Source organism: Lichenostomus cassidix, chromosome 19 (assembly GCF_008360975.1).
Source record: "Lichenostomus cassidix isolate B80296 chromosome 19, HeHo_3.0, whole genome shotgun sequence".
Classification (NCBI taxonomy): domain Eukaryota; kingdom Metazoa; phylum Chordata; class Aves; order Passeriformes; family Meliphagidae; genus Lichenostomus; species Lichenostomus cassidix.
Genome location: NC_139499.1, coordinates 2,868,285 through 2,887,062, shown reverse-complemented (window position 1 = coordinate 2,887,062; position 18,778 = coordinate 2,868,285). Strand labels below are relative to the sequence as shown.

Below are 18,778 nucleotides of genomic sequence, written 5' to 3'. Positions count from 1 at the left end.
GCGGCCATAGCCAAGCCCATTGGCTCGGCTGGACGTCACTCAATGCAAATCCCACCCCTCCAATAGCCCCGCCCCTGCCCCGCCTTTAGGGACCGCGCCCTTAGCACCGCCCACTATAGCACTTGGCCACGCCCCCGTGCCATTCCGTGCTGTCATTGGTCCGCGGCCCTGCCGCTCACACTCCGGTGCTCCGCCCCTCGCCTCACCCGTGCGGGTTGCGGCTCCCCCTGGCGGCGCCGGGCGGTGTCTGTCCCGGTGGCCCCGCGGGGGTCGGGCCGCGCTGAGGGACGGGCCGCGCTGAGGGACGGGCCGCGCCGGGAAGGGCTCGGCAGTGTCCGGTGTGCCGCCGCGGGGTCCGCCGGGCCCGAGGTGCTCGGTAAGCCGCTGTCGAACGGCTCCGAGCCGCGGCTGAGCCCTCCAGGTCCGCACGCCGCAGGGTCCTGCAGATCATGAGTGCGGCACGGGAGGCTGCGGCCCCTCAGCCGGGCCCGGGTGTGACCGCGGCGTGACACAGCAGCGCCGTCCCTCCTTGCCACCCGCTCGGGCCCGGCCCGGGGAGCCCCCTTGTCTTCGCGAACCAGGAGGTTCAGGGCTCCGCAGCCCTGCTCAGGGCCGGGGATGAGGTGGCTGCACCGCCTGTCAGCGTGGGCAGAGCGCTGGCAGCCCGCGGGAGGCTTTGCCTTGGTGGGATCCAGGTGTCGGTGCGAGCTCTGCAGGGTGGGTGCTACAGGCACAGCTGGCAGAACCCAGCAGGAAGGGTGTAGCATTGGCAGAGGGGCAAAATGTGGTTACATGTGTGTGAAAAAGAAGGGAAGACAGGTGAGAGAAGGATTTTGCTTCCCCCGAGCAGCTGGACCGTGCTTTGGCGTGACCTGATCTGAGCCCGTGTCTCTGGTCCTGTCACTCATCAGAGATTTGTGTAGGGTTTGATTAGGTCTTGGGAAGAAATTGTTGTCTGTGAGGGTGGTGAGACACAGGTTGCCCAGAGAAACTGTGGCTGTCCCATCCCTGGAAGTTATCCAGGCCAGGTTGGATGGGGCTTGGAGCAAAATAGTCTAGTGGAAGGTGTCCCTGCCCATGGGAACAGGATGAGCTTTAAGGTCTCTTCCAACCCAAACCTTCTGGGATTCTCCCAGCCTGGTGAATTGCTGGGCTGTGGCTGACTCCTGTAGTTTTGACCAGGAATACCATCCCATTCCAAAGGTATATTTCTCACTTGGAACATTTCTGCAAAATTGGGAGAAATTAATATTTTTGTGAAGGGACTGAAAACTGAACCCCCAGAGATGGCAAATGTGCTGAGGGTTGTGGTGGGGTCATGCCAGCTGGGTTCCTGAAAGTTGATCTTATCAAATCAGTGACTTTGCTCCAGGTGGGAAGGAACTGTGCAAAACACTGCTGGGGTGATGGGGAAATCTGGGAACAGCTGTTTAGGATGTGGGCTGTCAGGAGCTCTTGTGTAAGCAATTCTCCCACCATAACTCTCTTTTGCGGTTTATTTTTCCCCTGAAATAATTGCCACACCAGGACCCTCCTAGAGCTGCCTGGCAGGGTGTGTGACAGGCTGTTTGAATCACAGGCCTTCCCAGTCCCTGTGCATTGGTTATCAGATCCCAGCTGATGGGAAATGGTCTGCAAGGAGCAGCAAGGCCATGCCTCCCATTGCGGCTTGTCTCGACTGCCTGTCTGCCTTCTCCTTAATGTACTTTCTGGAAATCTGCCTCCTTCCTTGGGGATGCTCCCAGGGGAGGTTTAATGGGTTTGATTTAGCCTCTATTGCAGCAAGGTGATTAATAATTGAAGAAATTAGGTCACTGCTGAGCAGAGATGTAGGGAAGGAAGAGCAGAGGAGGGCACTGGACAAAGGACAGCGGTGTCCTTGTGATCTGGACCTCTCCCACCCTCCGCCTGGCTTGGAACATTCTGCTCCTGGAACATTCCTGGAGCCCATGGCAAGGGACCACGAGGCTGAGACCTGGTGTAGCTTCTCCCTCCTACTGAAGAGCAGAGTCACATCCTCTTCTTCCCTGGCCTGAGCTCAGCACTCACTTTGGAACCTGGGCAGGAGCAGAGGAAGGTGCTTGGGTGTGGGACAGAATGGTCTGTTTCTACCAGCTGCTCCTGCTTCCTCCAGGAAGAGGCTGTAACAGGATGGAACTGGGATCCAGCCCCTGGGCTACTGGTCAGACCACCCTGGGCTGGCCCAGTCCATGTGGGGTCACTGCTGGAATGTGCTGTGGGGCTCTACAGGGATTTGAGGGGCTCCTTTCCAGTGGGAGAGAGTGCCTTGTTTTCAGGCAGTTGAGAGGGGAAGGCACAAAGCTGTTCCTGTGGAACATCTGCTCCTCTGCCTCAGGTTCCACAGGGAGATGATGGGGAAGTGAGCTGGAAGTGAGCAGGGTGGAGGTAGAGGAGGTAGGACGTTGCTCTTGCTCCCCAGCAGGTCCTTTTTGGAAGCCATGGCTGGGGTTCATCTGCTCCAGTTCTCTGTCCTCACTCCTGTCCAAGAGGCTGGGCTGAAGGGTGATGGCAGAGCCCCTCATGGTGATGTCTGGCCTGTGTGGGGACAGACATTGTCTGGACACGAAGAGGACAGTGTATCCCCTGTTTTTTCCCTGCTCAGCAGAGTGTGGCACCCATCAAGTCCTGCTCAGGCCAGGCAGGGGGGACTGGAGCTCACCCTTCCCCTGTTGCAGGGCTCCATAGGGCAGTCCCCTTGTCCTGCTCCCTGCCCAGAGGCTCCTGTCCACAGGACCCTTATAGGGGGGCTGCTCCTGTTCTATCAGGACAGCCTTAATCCCAAAGCAGAAGGACAAGTGGCAGGAGAGGGGCCAGGAGGGACTGAAGGGGCTGTGGGCCCTGCCCGGAGCTCAGGGATGCTCTTTTCCCTGGGACTGGGAGCAAGTCTCCTTTTCCAATCTCCTCCCCAGCCAGAGCTGGAGAGTCCCAGGGTGCAGCACTCCTCACCCTCTTGTGGTCTGGCCCAGGCTCAGGGAGAGCACAGATTCCCCTTGTTCCAGCAGGAAAACAGAAGCACAGAGCTCCACAGTCCTTCCTCTGTTATCCCACAGGCTGTGCTGGAGTGGGCAGTCACAGGGCTCTGTGCTAAGATCCTGCTCTTTCCCCCTCGGAGGTGGGAAAAATGGATCCCAAATGGATCCCCTCCAGTAGTTCCTTTACACATTCCAAGGCACACCATCCTGGGATGCACACATCCCTGGGAGGCACATCTGGAAAGGGCAGTGGCCATGTCAAGCCTTCCACAAACCCAATCCTGCAGCCCCAAATGCAGCCCTGCCCTGGTTATGGGATGATTTGCTCAAACTCTGGGATAAAAACAACTTCTGAACCAAAATGCCTACCTGGAGAGGGCAGGGTGGTGGTTCAGACCTGGCAGGAGGGTCCTTGGGGAGCAAAGAGTGTGCTAGGAGAAGCAGGTATGGGGGCATGGGGAGGGTGTTCATCTTTTGATCCCACGTTTTGAATGCTTTGGGCAAACCAGATGTTGCTGCTGAGTCTTTGCTTGTGCTCCCAAAGAGACCCTGGGCTGCCATGTGGGGCAGGGACAGTCCTGGTGCAGGAGCTGGGAGAGCATTGGAGGCAGAGCAGCCTGGGACTGGGAGAGGGTCATGGAGAGGAATGCTTGGCTAAGGTGCTTGAAGTCCACCTCTGTCCTGGGGAGGTCTGCTTGCCCAGGTGCTACAAGGAGCACTGTAACCCCAAACATCATCTGCTGTGTTTTCTGCATGGAAACCTCAGCAACTGCTTCTGCTTGGCCAGGAATTCAGAAGCAAAGCTAAACAGGTTTCCAGATGGATCTGCAGAAGATCTGAAGGCTACAGGGCTTAGTGCCATGGTTGGTGGTGGCCTTTGCAGTGCTGGAATTAATGATGTTGCAGGTCTTTTCCAACCTGAATGACTCCATGATTTCTGTGATTTCCATGATCCAACATCCACCAGTGCTCTTGTTGAATGTTGTTTTCAGGATTCCTGCAACCCCATGGCCTGACTTGCAGAGTCCCTGTACCTCCAGCTGACGACAACAGGCGGCAGAGTGTGCAAGGGCAACACACCCATCACACTGGGGCTCGGCAGCCTCACGTCCTGCCTGTCTCAAACCCAACCCCAAATGGTTTTATTTTCCTTTCTCTGAACTGTGACTAAACCTGTCATGCTGTGCTGCAGCTGCTGGATAAGCCTTGCTCAGCTCCAGGCCAGTGGCTGCTGTTGGGGAAACAAAAGGTGTCATGTGGCAGAGGCATCATATGGCTGTCCTGGGAAGTACCACCACATTTCTGTGAGAGACATATCCCAGCATGACATCCAGCCACCTCCTGCTCCTCAGGCTCTTGGTCCCAAAGTGAAGCTTTTCTAGGTGCTCCAAATTTGTCTTGGAAAATTGCATGAACTGCTGCTTTGTATTTCTGCCTCGCTGTGTGCTTAGAAACTGTTGGTGTCTTTCTGCTGACATTTACCAAAAATACTTATCTGGAGGCACATCCTGATGTATAGATTTCAGTCCAGGGATTTCAATGCAATTTCACAAGCTATTCTCTAGCCTTGATGGTCCTGTAGGACTAGTTGTCCCAGGAAATCAAAGATGAACAGGCCCAGAGGATGTACACTAAGGGTTCATCTAGACCAGTCTTGATACCTCCAGCTGTGGCTACAGCAGACCCCTTGAAGAGCCAGGTCAGTATTCATACTGCCACCCTGGAGTGCATTCCCAGCCCCCAAACCTTCTCATTTTCCAAATCTTCTCAAGCTTATTGCTCTGAAATCCAAGCTCTGACTCAGCCACATGGAAATTTCCTTCTGTGCTCACCATGTCCCTTGGCAAGGAGCTCCTCATGTGAAGATCTGCCTCCTTCTGTTCCTTTTGAACTTGCCTCTTGCCCTCTCCATTGAATGGCCCATGGTTCCTGCTCTGGGACAGACAGGGACTATTCTCTTTGTCCCTCTTTCTAGGCCACTTACCATCTTGCAGGCTTCAATTCCCACATGGAAAGTCTCAATTCTTCTTGAAAATACTTCTTCTCATCTGAGATCCTGCTTGGAGCTGCACCACCCCGGGATCTGTGATTCCAGTCATCTTCTTTCTGTTTTCAAATGATTCACTCACAATTAAATCCAGTTTCCCACGTTAGTGACCCAGCAGCTCCCAGAAGCACTGTGATAACGTGATCCCCCAGACATCACTCCAGCTTAGGAGGTGGTGTGGTGGAACAGGCTGCTCTCAGGGCTGAGCAGAGGCTTCCTCCCACATCCCAAAACTGTCCTGGTGATGGATCCAAAGATACCGTCTGTGGTTTCTATCAATAGCAGAAACACACCATAAGGCAGAGGTTTCACAGACTCCAGAAATAGCCACTGTTTAGGATGTATAATATGGAGGAGGTTTTAGAAATCAAAATATTTAGAGATTTGCATTATTTGTCTTGGCAGGAAGGAGCAACCAAGACTGAAATAGAGAATCTTCAAGGAAGGGGCAGAGTTGAGGGAAACAGTGAATAGGGGAAAGAACAGAGGTGTCAAAACCTCCAAGAATTCCTTTTGGATGAATGGATGCAGGAAACACAGCACAGTGTATCTGAAAGGAGGGAGAATTCATTGACAGTGTTGAGGCACATTGGTATTCCTGCTATGTAATACTGATTTTTCAAAACAGTTCCTGACATTTCGATCAAACCTGTAGCTGAATGTTGCAGGAAAATCCAGAACACCCAACTAAAGCTGCTCTGAGCTGGGCTGTGTTGGTGTGAGCCATCAGCGAGGAGGCTCCAGCTCATTCCCCAGCCTGTTCTCCTCCTCTCAGTTTTATTCTGGTGCCTGTGTGGAGATGTGTCAGAGCAGTGTAGGGTTGGTCTGAACAGGAATTTATGTGAGTTTGGGGCTGAATGTGTTGGTAGAAATGGCAGGAGCAGGGGATGGAAGGAGTTGGTGGCACCTGGTCTTGGACGTCTTTTCCAACATTAATTATTCTTTGGTTCTGTGATTGTGTGACTCACACTTAACAAGCACAGCTCACTCTGCTGAGGCTTTGTCCACAGATCTTTGCCTGGAAGCCAGCAGAGCCCTTCTGGAGGGATGTAACATTTCCAAGAAGAGTTTTTCTGCCAGTGCAGTGACACCATTCCTGTCCCAGGCAATATGAACTAAATCAGCCAGTCTCTTCTGTGTGTGTTGGAAGAGGCATCAATGGCTGATTCCCATGTCTGTGGAGAACTCAGCACTATTCTAGCTGTCACTGGTATTTGGGAAGTTGGGATATAGTAGAACCAGTTCCCTAAGGACTTTCTGCAAGAGATGCTCTGGGCCAGAAGAGGAGCCCAGGTGTGGATTGGCACCATGGTCCGCCCTCTGCTCTGCACTTTGATGCACCAATGGCCTTTGGGGTCCCACAGAAGAAGCCCCCATTGCAAGTGGGACCCAGCATGGCTGGTGGGCACACAGATGGTGAGCCTGATTCACAGATCTTCCCTGCTCCAGTTGCTGTGGTAGAGGTGAAATCTCCTATTTGTGTTGCAGATCTTCTGGGAAATACAAGCGCGTGGCAACCATGGTCGTCACCCATCCACTGCCATGACTTCTAGGCAAGAGGTCCACCTACTTATCTTCTGAATTGCTCATTCTGGCTTCTCTGCAGAATCCTTAGGTCAGGGGAAAGGAAATGGCAGGCCACATCCTGTCCTCTCATGGTATCATATCATTCACGGTATCATACCCTGTGCCACATTAGGGCACTACTCTCACTGGGGCTCTGGACAGTTCCCTCTGCAGGGCTGCGTGGTATCCTTGACACTGCACTTTTTCCATTGTGTCAGCAATGTTTCCATCCTTGGTTGCTGTCCCCCTCTATAAAGAGGGCTGAACCCAGGGAACTGGGCACAGCCAGGGACACTGCAGCAGTCCTGCCTGACTCCTGCAAGCCATCTTCACCCAACAGGACCATGAAGACCTTCACAGCAGCCTTTGCTGTACTTTTTGTAGCTGTCCTCTGCTACCAGGTCTCCTCTTCTCCACGTGAGTCCAATCTCTGCTCTCCAAGGAGCTCTCCTCTTTCTATCTGCTGGATGAGGTCTAGTAATGCTTTGCAGCTCTCTCTTCCCAGCCTCAGCTGTGGGAAAGAAGAGGCATGTCTTACCTTGGCTCCCTGAGGGGAAAGGTGGCTGTGGTGGGAGCCCACTGTGGGAGCAGCACCTCCTCCAGTGGGGATCTTATCTTCTGACCCTGCTTCTCCCCACTGGTCTGGTCTAATCAGAAAACTTCTCTTCCAGTTTCCCTCAACTTTTATAGTCCCTGCTGCGTCGAGTACCTCGCCAGGCCATTGCCCTTGAGCCGGGTGGTGAAGTATGAGCACACCAGCACACACTGCTCCCTGCCAGCTGTGATGTGAGTAGATCTCCTGCCCTGCTTCTGGGGACCCTGCTTGTCCTGCCAGTGCCAGAGAACCCCATGTCACACCTCATCCTGACAGGGAAAAGCACCAGGCAGGGCTCTCCTGTGTGGGGAGAACAGCTTGGGACATCTCAAGAGTGCAGTCCCACATCCCATGCAGACAGTTTGTGGACTTTCCTATTAGATCTGAGCCAAAAGAGCTTTTGCTGGTCACCCCCCTCACCTCAGATGGTGGGACCCAGCCAGGATGGTGTCCCAGCTGTTGAGATGCTGGGGACAAGGTGGCTTAAGCGACAGCAGGCAGGACACCAGTAATGACACTGAGCCACTCCCACCCCATTTCCCTAGTGCTGCTTTGCAGCTGTAGAGGTGTCTGGTCTGGTGGAGTTCACTGGTGGCACAGAGCAGGTCGTCCCACTCTCTGTCTTCCTCTCCCTCTCCTTTCCTCACTGGATTTCCTTCTCCAGATTTACCACCATCAAGGACAAGCTGGTCTGTGCCAACCCTAAAGACAAGTGGGTCCAGTACATCATGAATCAACTAAAGGACAGTGCAGTCCGTGGATGAGCAATACCCTGCTCTCTCCATGCATCACTTCTGCAAGGACCTGCTCTCATGGACACCTCCGAGACATACTCCATTTCCTCATTGCCTGGGAATCTGGCAGGATATTCAACTCAGCATTTAGCTCTTTTATTTAAGGTTATGCAAAGGCAATCTTAATTTATGTGGCATTTTCATTCTCCTTTGTACTGAACGTGTTGAAGTTATTTTTGTATAATAAAAGGGAACAAAACCTACAGCTTCTCCCAGTGATTCTTGGGATGCTCCACAGAGACGGGGGCGGGCAGCAGTGGCTGGGAGGGGGTCAGGGCTGACACTTGAGGGTCTGTGGGTGGTGGGGTGACACCCGGCTGTCCCCAAGCCTCTCTGTGCATGCATGGGAGAGCACTGCTTGCCCTGTCTGCCCCTCCTGCCCTGGCACATTCCCAAGCTCCCGGCTCTCTGTGGTGGGTGGGTCTCACGGAGGATAATTTGGCACAATTATTGGTGTGGCGAGGAGTCCCCGACCTCGGCCAGCACCTTTGGGCAGCGGGCAGGTGCCCCAGGGGCTCCAGGGGCTGCTGGGCTCAGCCACCACCAGACCACCACCATCTCCACCACCTCCAGCCCGGGGCTATCTCTAGCCACGGGTTATTTCTGGCGCTTCCTAATCCGTCCCGCTCTCGCCGCGGGGCTTTCCTTTCGCTTTGCCCCGCCGGGCTGGAGGCAGTGCCAGGCTCCGGGGCTGGCTGCAGCTGTCCCGGCCGGTGCCAGCTCCTCCCCCCATCGGCACGGAGGCTACCCGGGAGCAAGGCCGGCTCGTCCTCCAGCCTTTCAGGGCACTGCTGGTGCTTCCTCGCCGTGCCAGCCTTGCCTGCTGACTGAGGAAGGGCGAGGGAAGTGCCCGTGGAGCCCACCGGGCCACCATGGCGCTGGCAGGTGCCCTGGAGCGGCTGCAGGAGGAAGCCATCTGCCCCATCTGCCTGGAGTACATGAGCGAGCCGGTCAGCATCGACTGCGGCCACAACTTCTGCCGGGGCTGCATCGCCAAGCACTGCCAGGACAAGGGGCTCTGGAACGACGGGCCCTTCTCGTGCCCGCAGTGCCGAGCCTCCTGCCACCGCAGCGGCTTCCGACCCAACCGGCAGCTGGCCAACATCGTGGAGAGCATCCGCCAGCTGGGGCTGCGGGGCGACCTGAGCCCCGAGCTGGAGCCGGGGACACCGCTGTGCCCGCAGCACGACGAGCGGCTGAAGCTGTTCTGCGAGGAGGACGAGGAGCCCATCTGCGTGGTGTGCCGGGAGTCGCTGCAGCACCGCCCGCACACCGTGTATCCCATCGAGGAGGCGGCGCACGTGTACAAGGTACGGCCGCTGGGGTCCCCGTGCTGCCCCGAGGCACTGTGACACGGCTGTTCGGCCACCAGCACCCCAACGTGCCCGGTGGCACCGCTGGGGAGGCAGAGAAGGGATGGCGCAGAGGTGACGCCCACCCAGCCGCTGTCGCTGTGGGGACAAGGTTGGACCCGCCTTGTATCCAAAATTGCTGATAGACCCACGCTCAGCCCGTTCATCCAGCTCCGCCTGGCTCTCTGCCCATCCACAACCCCTGGAGAAGCTGAGCAGATGTGTCCCCGAAGGCATTTTGCCTCGGTGGAGGGGTGTTGGCACCCAATCTCCACATCCCAGGGATGATGCTGGCAGTGACACCAGCCAAACTTCACCCCAGCGTTGAAAGAGAGCTGTCGCTTTGCTCTCCAGAACTTAAAACAGGGAGTAAAACCATGGGCAAAACCTGAGGAGCAGGGGGAGGGTTAACGCTGCGAGCAGAGTGAAGAGCACAGCTGCTGGGTTCGGGTGCCAGTGCTGGCACTGCCTGGCACCGGGTCACTGTCCCTGCCGGGCACAGGGGACCCAGCCAACCTGCATGCTCAGCAAGTGCTGCTGGGGTGAGCTGAGCCCATTTTTCCTCTTTCCAGCTCAAACTCCAGAAATCCCTGGAGGATCTTTTAAAGGAAGTGGAGGAGGTGAAGAAGCGTGAGTCAGCAGAAAGGATGAAAACCCAGGAGTGCAAGGCAGGTGCCTCTCTCAATTCTTAAAGAATGAGTTTCAGAGATATCAGCAATTAAAAGAAACCACACAATGGTTGTGTCTGGGGACACAGATTCGTCATAGTCTCCAGGCTAAGATATGTCCCCGTGCCCTGCTGTCACGTGTAGGAGCAATGCTGGAAACCAGGCTCAGTAACTCTGTGTGGCTCCATAAAAAGGTTTGCAAGGAGCAGCCAGCCTGGAATCATGAGGACTTTATGCTGGTTAAACAAATAGACATGGGCTATTTTTTTATTGCCTTTTGTTTTACAATATGTGCTTGAGTCCCAAGCCAGGTGTGAGCTGTGTGGTGAACTCTGCTCCACAGCAACAGGAACTAGAAGTGTTTTCATTGAGAAAAAAAAAAAAGCTGAATTACTGCACCTCTGCCCGACTCCAGACAGTTCCGGGAAGAGCAGACGCCAGCAAACAGCTGCATTTCAAGTCCCTTGGAAAGTAAAAGTAACTGCAGAAAAGGAAATGAAACTGCGGGATGAGTTATCCAGCCCTGAATTTGAGCTGGTGATTAATCAGCTCTGGCAGGGAAAACAGGTTTCTCTGAGCTCCCCTTGTTTTTTGCTCAGCTCCCTTGCCTGTGGCAGCCCCGACAAGTGGTGATGGGGTTTTGGGATGTCTCTGCAAGCCCTGTGTCACTGTTGGGGCTGGGATGGGGCTGGGGACAGAGATTGTGAGAGCCATGTCACTGTTCCCATCCACCTGAGTCAGGGCTTGGGGCCATGGCTCAGCTGCCTCCAGCTTCCTCTGGTTGTCCTTTTATAGCAAAATGAGCAGAAAGTCCCTTGTGAATGGTGAGGGAAGAGGCTGTGTCTGTCCTGGCTTATCAAGTCTTCAATGACTTAATTCCAAGGAACCATGTACTTGTACAGAAAAAAAAATTCATCTCAATTTCCTTTAGTTTATCTTCTTCATTCTGATGTTTCCTGGCCCAAGCTCACCGGAGGGTGTCTTCCTGCAACTCCAGGTTTCCAGCCAATTTTTCAGGATGAGGTGGAAGCCCTAAAGCACTGGCAGACCCTGCCTATTGCTGTCTCCTCACCTTGTGGTGAGACCCAGGGAGCCCTCCTGGGCTCTCTTTTCCCATCCCTCCCTAGCTCCGGGGCTTCTTTACACAGTGACAGGACAAGAGGGAACAGTTTTAAACTAAAAGAGGAGAGATTTAGATTAGATATAAGGAAGAAATTCCTCCCTGTGAGGGTGGTGAAGCACTGGCACAGGTTGCCCAAAGAAGCTGTGGCTGCCCCATCCCCAAAGCCAGGCTGGATGGGGTTGGGAGCAACCTGGTCTGGTGGAAGGTGTCCTTGCCCATGGCAGGGGATGGAAGCAAATGGTCTTAAGGTCCCTCCCAACCCAAACCATTCCATGATTTTATGATTTTTCCATTTCTTTCCCTTTACTGGGGATTTTCCCAGCCTTTTCCAGCTGCCCAAGCAGTGGATCAGCCTCCATTTGGCTGGAGGTATGAGTTGTAATAACAACCCACCCCAGCACCTGAGGGCATCTCCTTGCAGCCCAACACACCCCACACATCTGGGGTCCAGCTGGGCAGAAACACCCCAGGCAAAGTCCTGCTGCTGGTAAACTGAGGATGTGGAGCGGGAACTCCAGTGAGCTGGAAGCACAAGTTTGCCTCTGGCTGGTTTTAAAATTCATGCACTTACCACAAAAATGCAGTGTTTTCCCAGGCATCCGGCTCTGTCTCGGCTGCCTGGATAACCTTCACCCCATGAATCTTCTTATCCCAAGGAGACAGTGAAGAAAAAGCGGGAGAGGATTGTCAGTGAGTTTGGGAAGCTGCATCGCTTGCTGGCTGATGAGGAGAAGCTGCTGCTCCAGAAGCTGGAGGAGGAGGAGAAGCAGATTCTGCTGCTGATCAATGAAAACCTGTCCAGGCTGGTGGAGGAGAAGTGCTTGCTGGAGGAGTTGATCCTGGAGATCAAGAAGAAGAGCCAGCAGCCAGCTGATGGGCTGCTCAAGGTTAGGCTTTGCCACCAACCCCACTAACTGAGCCTTTGTCACCTGGGTGGGTGGCTTGGCCCAGACTGGCTGGTGAGCCACACACCCAGAATGGTTTTTGTCTTCTCCTTCTAGGACATGAAAAGCATCCTGAGCAGGTGGGTTCTTGTTTCTGGTAGGTATCCATGGTTATTCCTGGCAGGCACCATGGTTTTTCCTCCCACTGTCCTGGCTGCCTCCAGGCTCCAAGGCAGATGTTTGTGTCTGTTCCCCAACCACAACCCCATCCTCCCTGCTCAGCATCTGCTTTTGATCTCCTGGGCTAGACACAGGAAGTCCTGAGAGAATCCCTCAGAGGTTCCATCCTCTTTTCACAGGGGCTCAGAGCCAAGGTCTTGCCTGGCTGGTGACATGTGAGATGTGTCCCCTCCTAAGGAATGTGCTGCCCAGTGGCTTTGCTCCTTCCTTCACCAGGCCTGGCACTGCTGCTCCCTGCATTGTTTAACTCTGATCCCATTTAGATTCCCAATCTGCAAGTGATTATCCCTAGTGCTCTTCCCAGCCAGAGCTCCAGGGAGGCAATGATCTATGGAGCCAACAAAAGGGCATTAACCCCACTGCCAGCAGGAGAGGAGCTGTGGCACAGGCCCTGCATGGGCATCCCATGGGCATCCCTCTCTTCTCAGGTGTGAGGGGGTAAAGTTCCAATCCCCCAAGGCTGTGTCCGTGACCCTGAAGGAAAACTACAGCATTCCTGAGCGCTGCCTGGGCATGAGGGACATGCTGAAGAAGTTCAAAGGTAAGGAGACTCCTTTTGGGCCAGCTCCTGGCACATTTGGGCTCTGGTTTCCCCCAGTATCCTGGGGCACAGGGAGGGTGTTCCAACAGGCTGCTCCCAGTTTGTGCACTGATGAGTTCAGGCTGATTTCATGGTGGAATGACCTTTGTTGTGGTCTTGGATGGGTTGTGAGGGAACCATGAAGCCCAGGGGATCCTTTTGGGGTTTCATGCACTATGACCTCTTGCTTTCAGCGTTGGCTCTTTCTGAAGCCATGGAGCTGTCCTCATTCTGCCTGGTTCTGCAGGCTGACACCAAATATTTTCATGTGGTTTGATTTTCCATGTTGCACTTCGCCACTGCTGGGCAGCTCTGGGAGTTGTGCAAAACCACAAGCAAGTAATTGTGGGAGGTCAGACGGTTTGGGAGAGTCCAGCATCCAGGTCACCTGCTTGTGTCCATGCCTGCACACCCCTGAAGCCTTGTCTGTCCTTCTCTCTGCAGTGGATGTGTTTCTGGACCCAGAGACAGCACACCCAGACCTCTCCGTGTCCGAGGACCGCAGGAGTGTCCGGCGGGGGAGCAAGAAGCTGCTGCTGTCCCTCTTTGACAACCCCAAGAGGTTTGGCAGCACCCCAGTGGTGCTGGGCAGCCCAAGCTTCTTCTCAGGCCGCCACTACTGGGAGGTGCAGGTGGGAGACAAACCCGAGTGGGGTCTGGGGCTGTGCCGGGAGGCTGCTGGCCGCAAAGGCAGCGTCCTCTTCTCCCCCAACAACGGCTACTGGGTGCTGAGGCTGCAAAACGGGGGAATCTACGAGGCCCTGACTGTGCCTGTGTCCCCCCTGACCCTGAGTGTGAGGCCCAGGCGTGTTGGGATCTTCCTGGACTACGAGGCGGGAGAAATCTCCTTCTACAACGTGAGCGATCGCTCGCACATTTACACCTTCACCGACAAGTTCTCGGGCAACCTGCGGCCTCTCTTCTTCCTGGGGGCCTTTTTGGGGGGCAGAAATGCAGAGCCTTTGGTGATCTCCTGGGTCAGGGACCCGCAGGGGACCGGATGCATCATCCTGTGATGGTGGTTGTGCTGGTTTGTTGCTGGTGGGCAGAGAGCTGGGAGCCCAACCAGCTCCTCCCCGGGAGTGGGGCGGCACCAGGGAAACACCTTAGTGCCTTGGTGAGCATCCTGGCAGGATCCTCATGTGGTCCTGGCTTTTGGGGTGGCCTGTCACATGTGACAGCCACCCCGTGCCATGTGCTGGGAAGGCTTTGCAGCAAGGATGTGCCATACCCCTCTGTGCCACTGGTGGGGACAGGGGAGTCCCCTGATCTCTGATGCCCTCGTTTCACAGGCTGCTGGAGGAGTGTGTGTGCCCAACCTGCTGTGTAGTGCTGACTTTGGTGCCAGTTGTACTGGAATAAGGCAATAAAGGCTTCATTTGGGGAGTCTTGTGTGGTTCATGGTGTGGGTTTGTGGTGCTGCTGCTCCAAAACATCTCAGAAGGCAAAGGGTGCTGCTGGATGGGGTTTTTTCCAGCCCAGAGAGGGCTGGAAGATCTCACCTGGTCACAAGATCCCTTCCAGGTCTGGCAGCTCCAGCCTCTCCCCCACCTCCTCAAAACCCCATGGCTAGGAAACCTCCCAGCATGGGGAGCTGCCCACCCCAGGATGGCTGCACTTCAGGGCTGCAAGACCCAGGGAAAGAAAAATAACCCAAACTCTGTCTCTGAATGTCACCTTTAGTCTCTCCATCCCCTGGGACATCCCTTCTTCTCCAGGCTGTCTTGCTGCTCCAAGGCTCTTGTCTTGAGTGGGCTGCCAGTGTGTCACTGGAGGAAAGACTCATCTGAACCTGAATTGTCCCATTACCAGGGGCAGGAGGCAGGAGACATTGCCCCAGGGACAGGTGACACTGCCCCAGGGACAGGTGACACTGCCTCGGGCACATGGGATGCAGGCAGTGCCACCAGCCCTGGAATATCAGCTGGGGTGGCTGTGCATAGTGTCCTTCAGACAGAAATCAAGAAGCTGCTCAATTTGAAATCTGATTTGATTCAAATAAAATGAGATTTGGTAAATCACGGTCTGAGATTCTCAGCTCGATTTATCATACAGTCCTGGAATGGTTTGGGTTGGAAGGGACTTTAAAGCTCATCCAGTGCCACCCCCTGCCATGGCAGGGACACCTTCCACTGTCCCAGGTTGCTCCAAGCCCTGTCCAGCCTGGCCTTGGACACTGCCAGGGATCCAGGGGCAGCCACAGCTTCTCTGGGCACCCTGTGCCAGGGCCTGCCCACCCTCACAGGGAGGAATTTCTTCCCTTATCCCATCTATCTCTGCCCTCTGGCAGTGGGAAGCCATTCCCCCTTGTCCTGTCACTCCAGGCCTCTGTAAATTGTCTCTCTCCAGTTCTCTGGGGATGTCCTGGATGGTGCTTTAGGAGTCTCCTAATGAAAAATTACGCTGGACTGGGAGAGCAGTTCTTCTTGGCTGAGTTTTGCTGTGTTTTGGGGAGTCCCACTGTCCTTCAGGATCTCTCTTTTGGAGGCTACACAGGAGAGAGAACAGACCAGTGAGACAAGTCCAGTCCCAGCTTTGCCACTTCCCAGGAGGTGGAAAAAAAAGGAGATCTCAGTGGGTCCTGCAGTGCATTGACACCCTGGAGATATTACATGGAGATTGTGATCTTGCATCCTCTCCATGGAGAGGGAATTTGTGGAGCCTGAGGAGATAAAAGAGGACATGAACTTCGAGGTCTTGAGAAAGGGTTGAAAGCTGAGGCAGGAGTGGTGAGGACAGGGAAAGCTGCTGTGCAGGGAAGGAAACAGGGAAATGTCACTGAAGCAGGGCTGGGAGGAGGTGGTGGAACAGAAGCTGTCCAGAGCAACCTGACCCTGGCAGGTGGCAGACAAGTGGCACTTGCTGCACTGCTGGCATGGGGGAAAGTGTTTCCAGAGGAGACAGGAGGAAGTGCAACAATTCAGAGATCTTGCAAATAGGGGAAGAAATGAATGAGCAGAAAGGATGTGAACTCACCCCGATGCAGCATCCAAAGTGTTTCTAGAAATCATGAATCTGCCTCCCCCAGGAAGGACAGGGGAGGTCAGAGGGGTGAGATAGCTCTGAGTTGGCTCCCAGATTTTCCATCTGGTGGACTCTACATCACCTGCTAGTAAGGAACTGCCCAGGGCAGATCCCAGTCTGCCCTGTGGTGCCCAGGCTGGTTGGCAATGGGCAGTTAGACAGCAGCTGGGAGCACTGGGATGTGGCTTTGGGAGCTCCCTGCTGTTGAAGCTGCTCCTGAGGGGATTTGCAAACAGAATTTCTGCGTAATTCATGACAGGTGGAGTTTGTGCTCAGTGGAAATGCATTGGTTGTCTTGCTTTGGCCTCCAGACTGACCCTGTCCTGATCTTGCTCAGCCTCATCCAGAGGGAATGGCTGCCCAGCACAGCAGAGAATCATCAAATCATTGAATTGTTAAGGCTGGAAAACACCTCTAAGGGCATTGAGTCCAACTGCTACCCCAGCCAGGGACTGCTCAGCTGAAGGGATGTTGTTTGGATGGAAGCAGAAATCCCCTTGGGATACCACATCTGGCAGAGGGACCATGCATTGGATGTTACTATTTTTCTGAGCAATCATTAGATTAAAGTCACATTTTTAGGGGCAGTTTGCTCACTCCGAGGCACTGGCACTGTCCCCTGTTAAAATTCAGAGAAGTTAACAACCCTGCAGCTTTAGAAATGTGCTTTCTCAAAACTGTTGCATCTTTCTTTCCCTTCCAGTAGAAAATGCTTCATCATCTCAGGGGGATGTGAGTCACTGTCTGTGTCTCTCTAAGAACTCAGCAGAAATGCTCCATTGGGTCCTCGTGGCCACTTCTGCCTTCTGTTGGCTGTCACAGGGAAGGTGACAGCCAGACACAGTTTCTGCTGCAATACTTCTGTGTCTGCCTTAGTCATGGAAGTCTGAGATATCTCAGCACTTTAGGCAAACACTGCTTTTGTGTGCAGCATGCAAACCCCACCCCTTTTACACGACATTTTGGGATTCTGGCCCCTCAGAGTGACACACACCCTGCTGTGGTGTCTCTGGGAAGAGTCCTTCTGGAGGCAGGACTGAGCTTCCCCTCCCTGTGGCAAATGAGGGCTGTGGGATGGGGAGGAAGGCATGGAATTGGCAGTTCTTGGTGCACAAACACTTTGCCTCCATTGCCTTTTGCATTTCAACTTTCCTCTCAGAAAAGTTGAAATGTAAAAGCTTAGAGTATGAACCTTGCCTGGCCTCAATCCACATCCCCATCAGCACAGCCCAGCTCCTTCTGTGAGATGCTGGACTGCAACCTCCAGCTCCTCTGGCTTTTGTTGTGCCTCAGGATGCCTGCAGACACACCAGAGTGATGTAAACAGCAAATACAGAGACATGGGCACATATATTTACAATAATGATATTCTTATTGTAGTAATGATTGAGTTTTTGTTCACAGCTAGGCTTGCCCAGGACTTGTGTCAAAAAACCCCCAAACAACAACAACAACAAAAAACACCCAAAACTAAAGTTAAAAAAAAAAAAAACCCAAACCTCAAAAATATTTATTTTTATATATATTGTGCAAAATGTTCAGTAAATACCACACTCTGGTTTCAGAATAAGTAGTCGTTTGTAGCTTACAAATTCCGAAACCCTTGACAGTGTCGTTCTTGTTTTGATCTGAATCCAGAGAAAACTCCCCAGAAAACCACCCTCCTCCTCATCCCAGCTCCACTTTTCTCTTCATCTGTTGCCTCAGGCTTCAGGATCCCTTCCAGCTCAGTGCATTTAGTGATTCTGTGATTCTGAGCACCCTGTGGGGCTGTTTCTGGGAGGGTTGAGCACCACAGTCAGCCCTGAGCCCTGGGCATGAGCTTCCTAGGGAGAAAATTCTTTACTGTGAGGGTGGGCAGGCCCTGGCACAGGGTGCCCAGAGAAGCTGTGGCTGCCCCTGGATCCCTGGCAGTGTCCAAGGCCAGGCTGGACAGGGCTTGGAGCAGCCTGGGATTCTGGAAAGTGTCCCTACCCATGGCAGGGGTGGGATGAGATGAGCTTTAAGGTCCTTTCAAACCCAATCCATTCTGGGATTTTATGATTCCATGATTCTACAGCCCAAGGGCTGCATGGTGTGAAGGTTTCCTTGCATCCCTCAGCTCTAGGAGCAAAATCAGCCCCAAACAGCTGCACCACCAGCACATCCATCCTGTGCTCTGGGCAGGGTGATCCCTGGGGGTGGATTTGAGCTGATGGTGCCATGGGTGCTGCAAGCCCTGCCTGCCCTGGGCAACTCCTCATCCTCTGCAGAAAGAGCTCAGTTGTCACCACAGTGCTGGGGTGTGGAGTCACAGCTCCTCTGAGCTGTCACACGTAGGTGGATCCCAGATCGAGAAAGACATGAGCAATTCAGGGCTCCTGCAGTCTCCCAGAATAGTGCTGAGGAGTTAGCTGAGGTACCCTGGAGAGGGGGAGATGCTGTGGGAGGCTGGAATGCACCCTGGATGATTAAGGACACTGCACAGGGGATTGTTTGCTGCAGTCTCCAGCAGTGCCTGGGCTGGATGACATTCCCTGGATGATATTCCCTGGATGATATTCCCTGGATGACATCCCTGGATGACATTCCCTGGATGACATTCCCTGAATGATATTCCCTGGATGACATCCCTGGATGACATTCCCTGGATGACATCACTGGATGACTTTCCCTGGATGACATTCCCTGGATGACCCAGTGCCCTTCCACAAGAAACCCCAAGGCTATGGGGCTGCTCCCAGTGCCCCAGGGGCAGGTGGGGCTTGTATCCAAGAGGGACTGTGGGATAGAGGGAGCAGGTGATTTTGGGATGATCCCATCACAGGTCTTCCCCCTCCTGCTCTTGCTGTTCCCTGGAGTGAGGGCAGCTCTGGGCACTCAGCTTTGTGCCAATCTCAGTGCTCAGGGTGAATCTACCCAGGGTGGCTCAT

General features: G+C 54.1%; 2 protein-coding genes across 2 annotated transcripts; both read left to right on the top strand.

Annotated features, from left to right (window-relative positions):
* The first annotated feature begins 385 nt into the window (after positions 1 to 385).
* LOC146428957 (C-C motif chemokine 5-like) lies at positions 386 to 8,198 on the top strand. Its single transcript, XM_085078392.1, has 3 exons — positions 386 to 7,023; positions 7,278 to 7,392; positions 7,866 to 8,198. The coding sequence occupies exons 1-3, from the start codon at positions 6,696 to 6,698 to the stop codon at positions 7,963 to 7,965; spliced, it is 543 nt and encodes a 180-aa protein (XP_084934518.1). The 5' UTR covers positions 386 to 6,695; the 3' UTR covers positions 7,966 to 8,198.
* A 483-nt stretch (positions 8,199 to 8,681) lies between these two features.
* TRIM50 (tripartite motif containing 50) lies at positions 8,682 to 14,228 on the top strand. Its single transcript, XM_085078406.1, has 6 exons — positions 8,682 to 9,305; positions 9,920 to 10,015; positions 11,795 to 12,025; positions 12,140 to 12,162; positions 12,691 to 12,803; positions 13,287 to 14,228. The coding sequence occupies exons 1-6, from the start codon at positions 8,868 to 8,870 to the stop codon at positions 13,856 to 13,858; spliced, it is 1,473 nt and encodes a 490-aa protein (XP_084934532.1). The 5' UTR covers positions 8,682 to 8,867; the 3' UTR covers positions 13,859 to 14,228.
* The last annotated feature ends 4,550 nt before the right edge of the window (positions 14,229 to 18,778 follow it).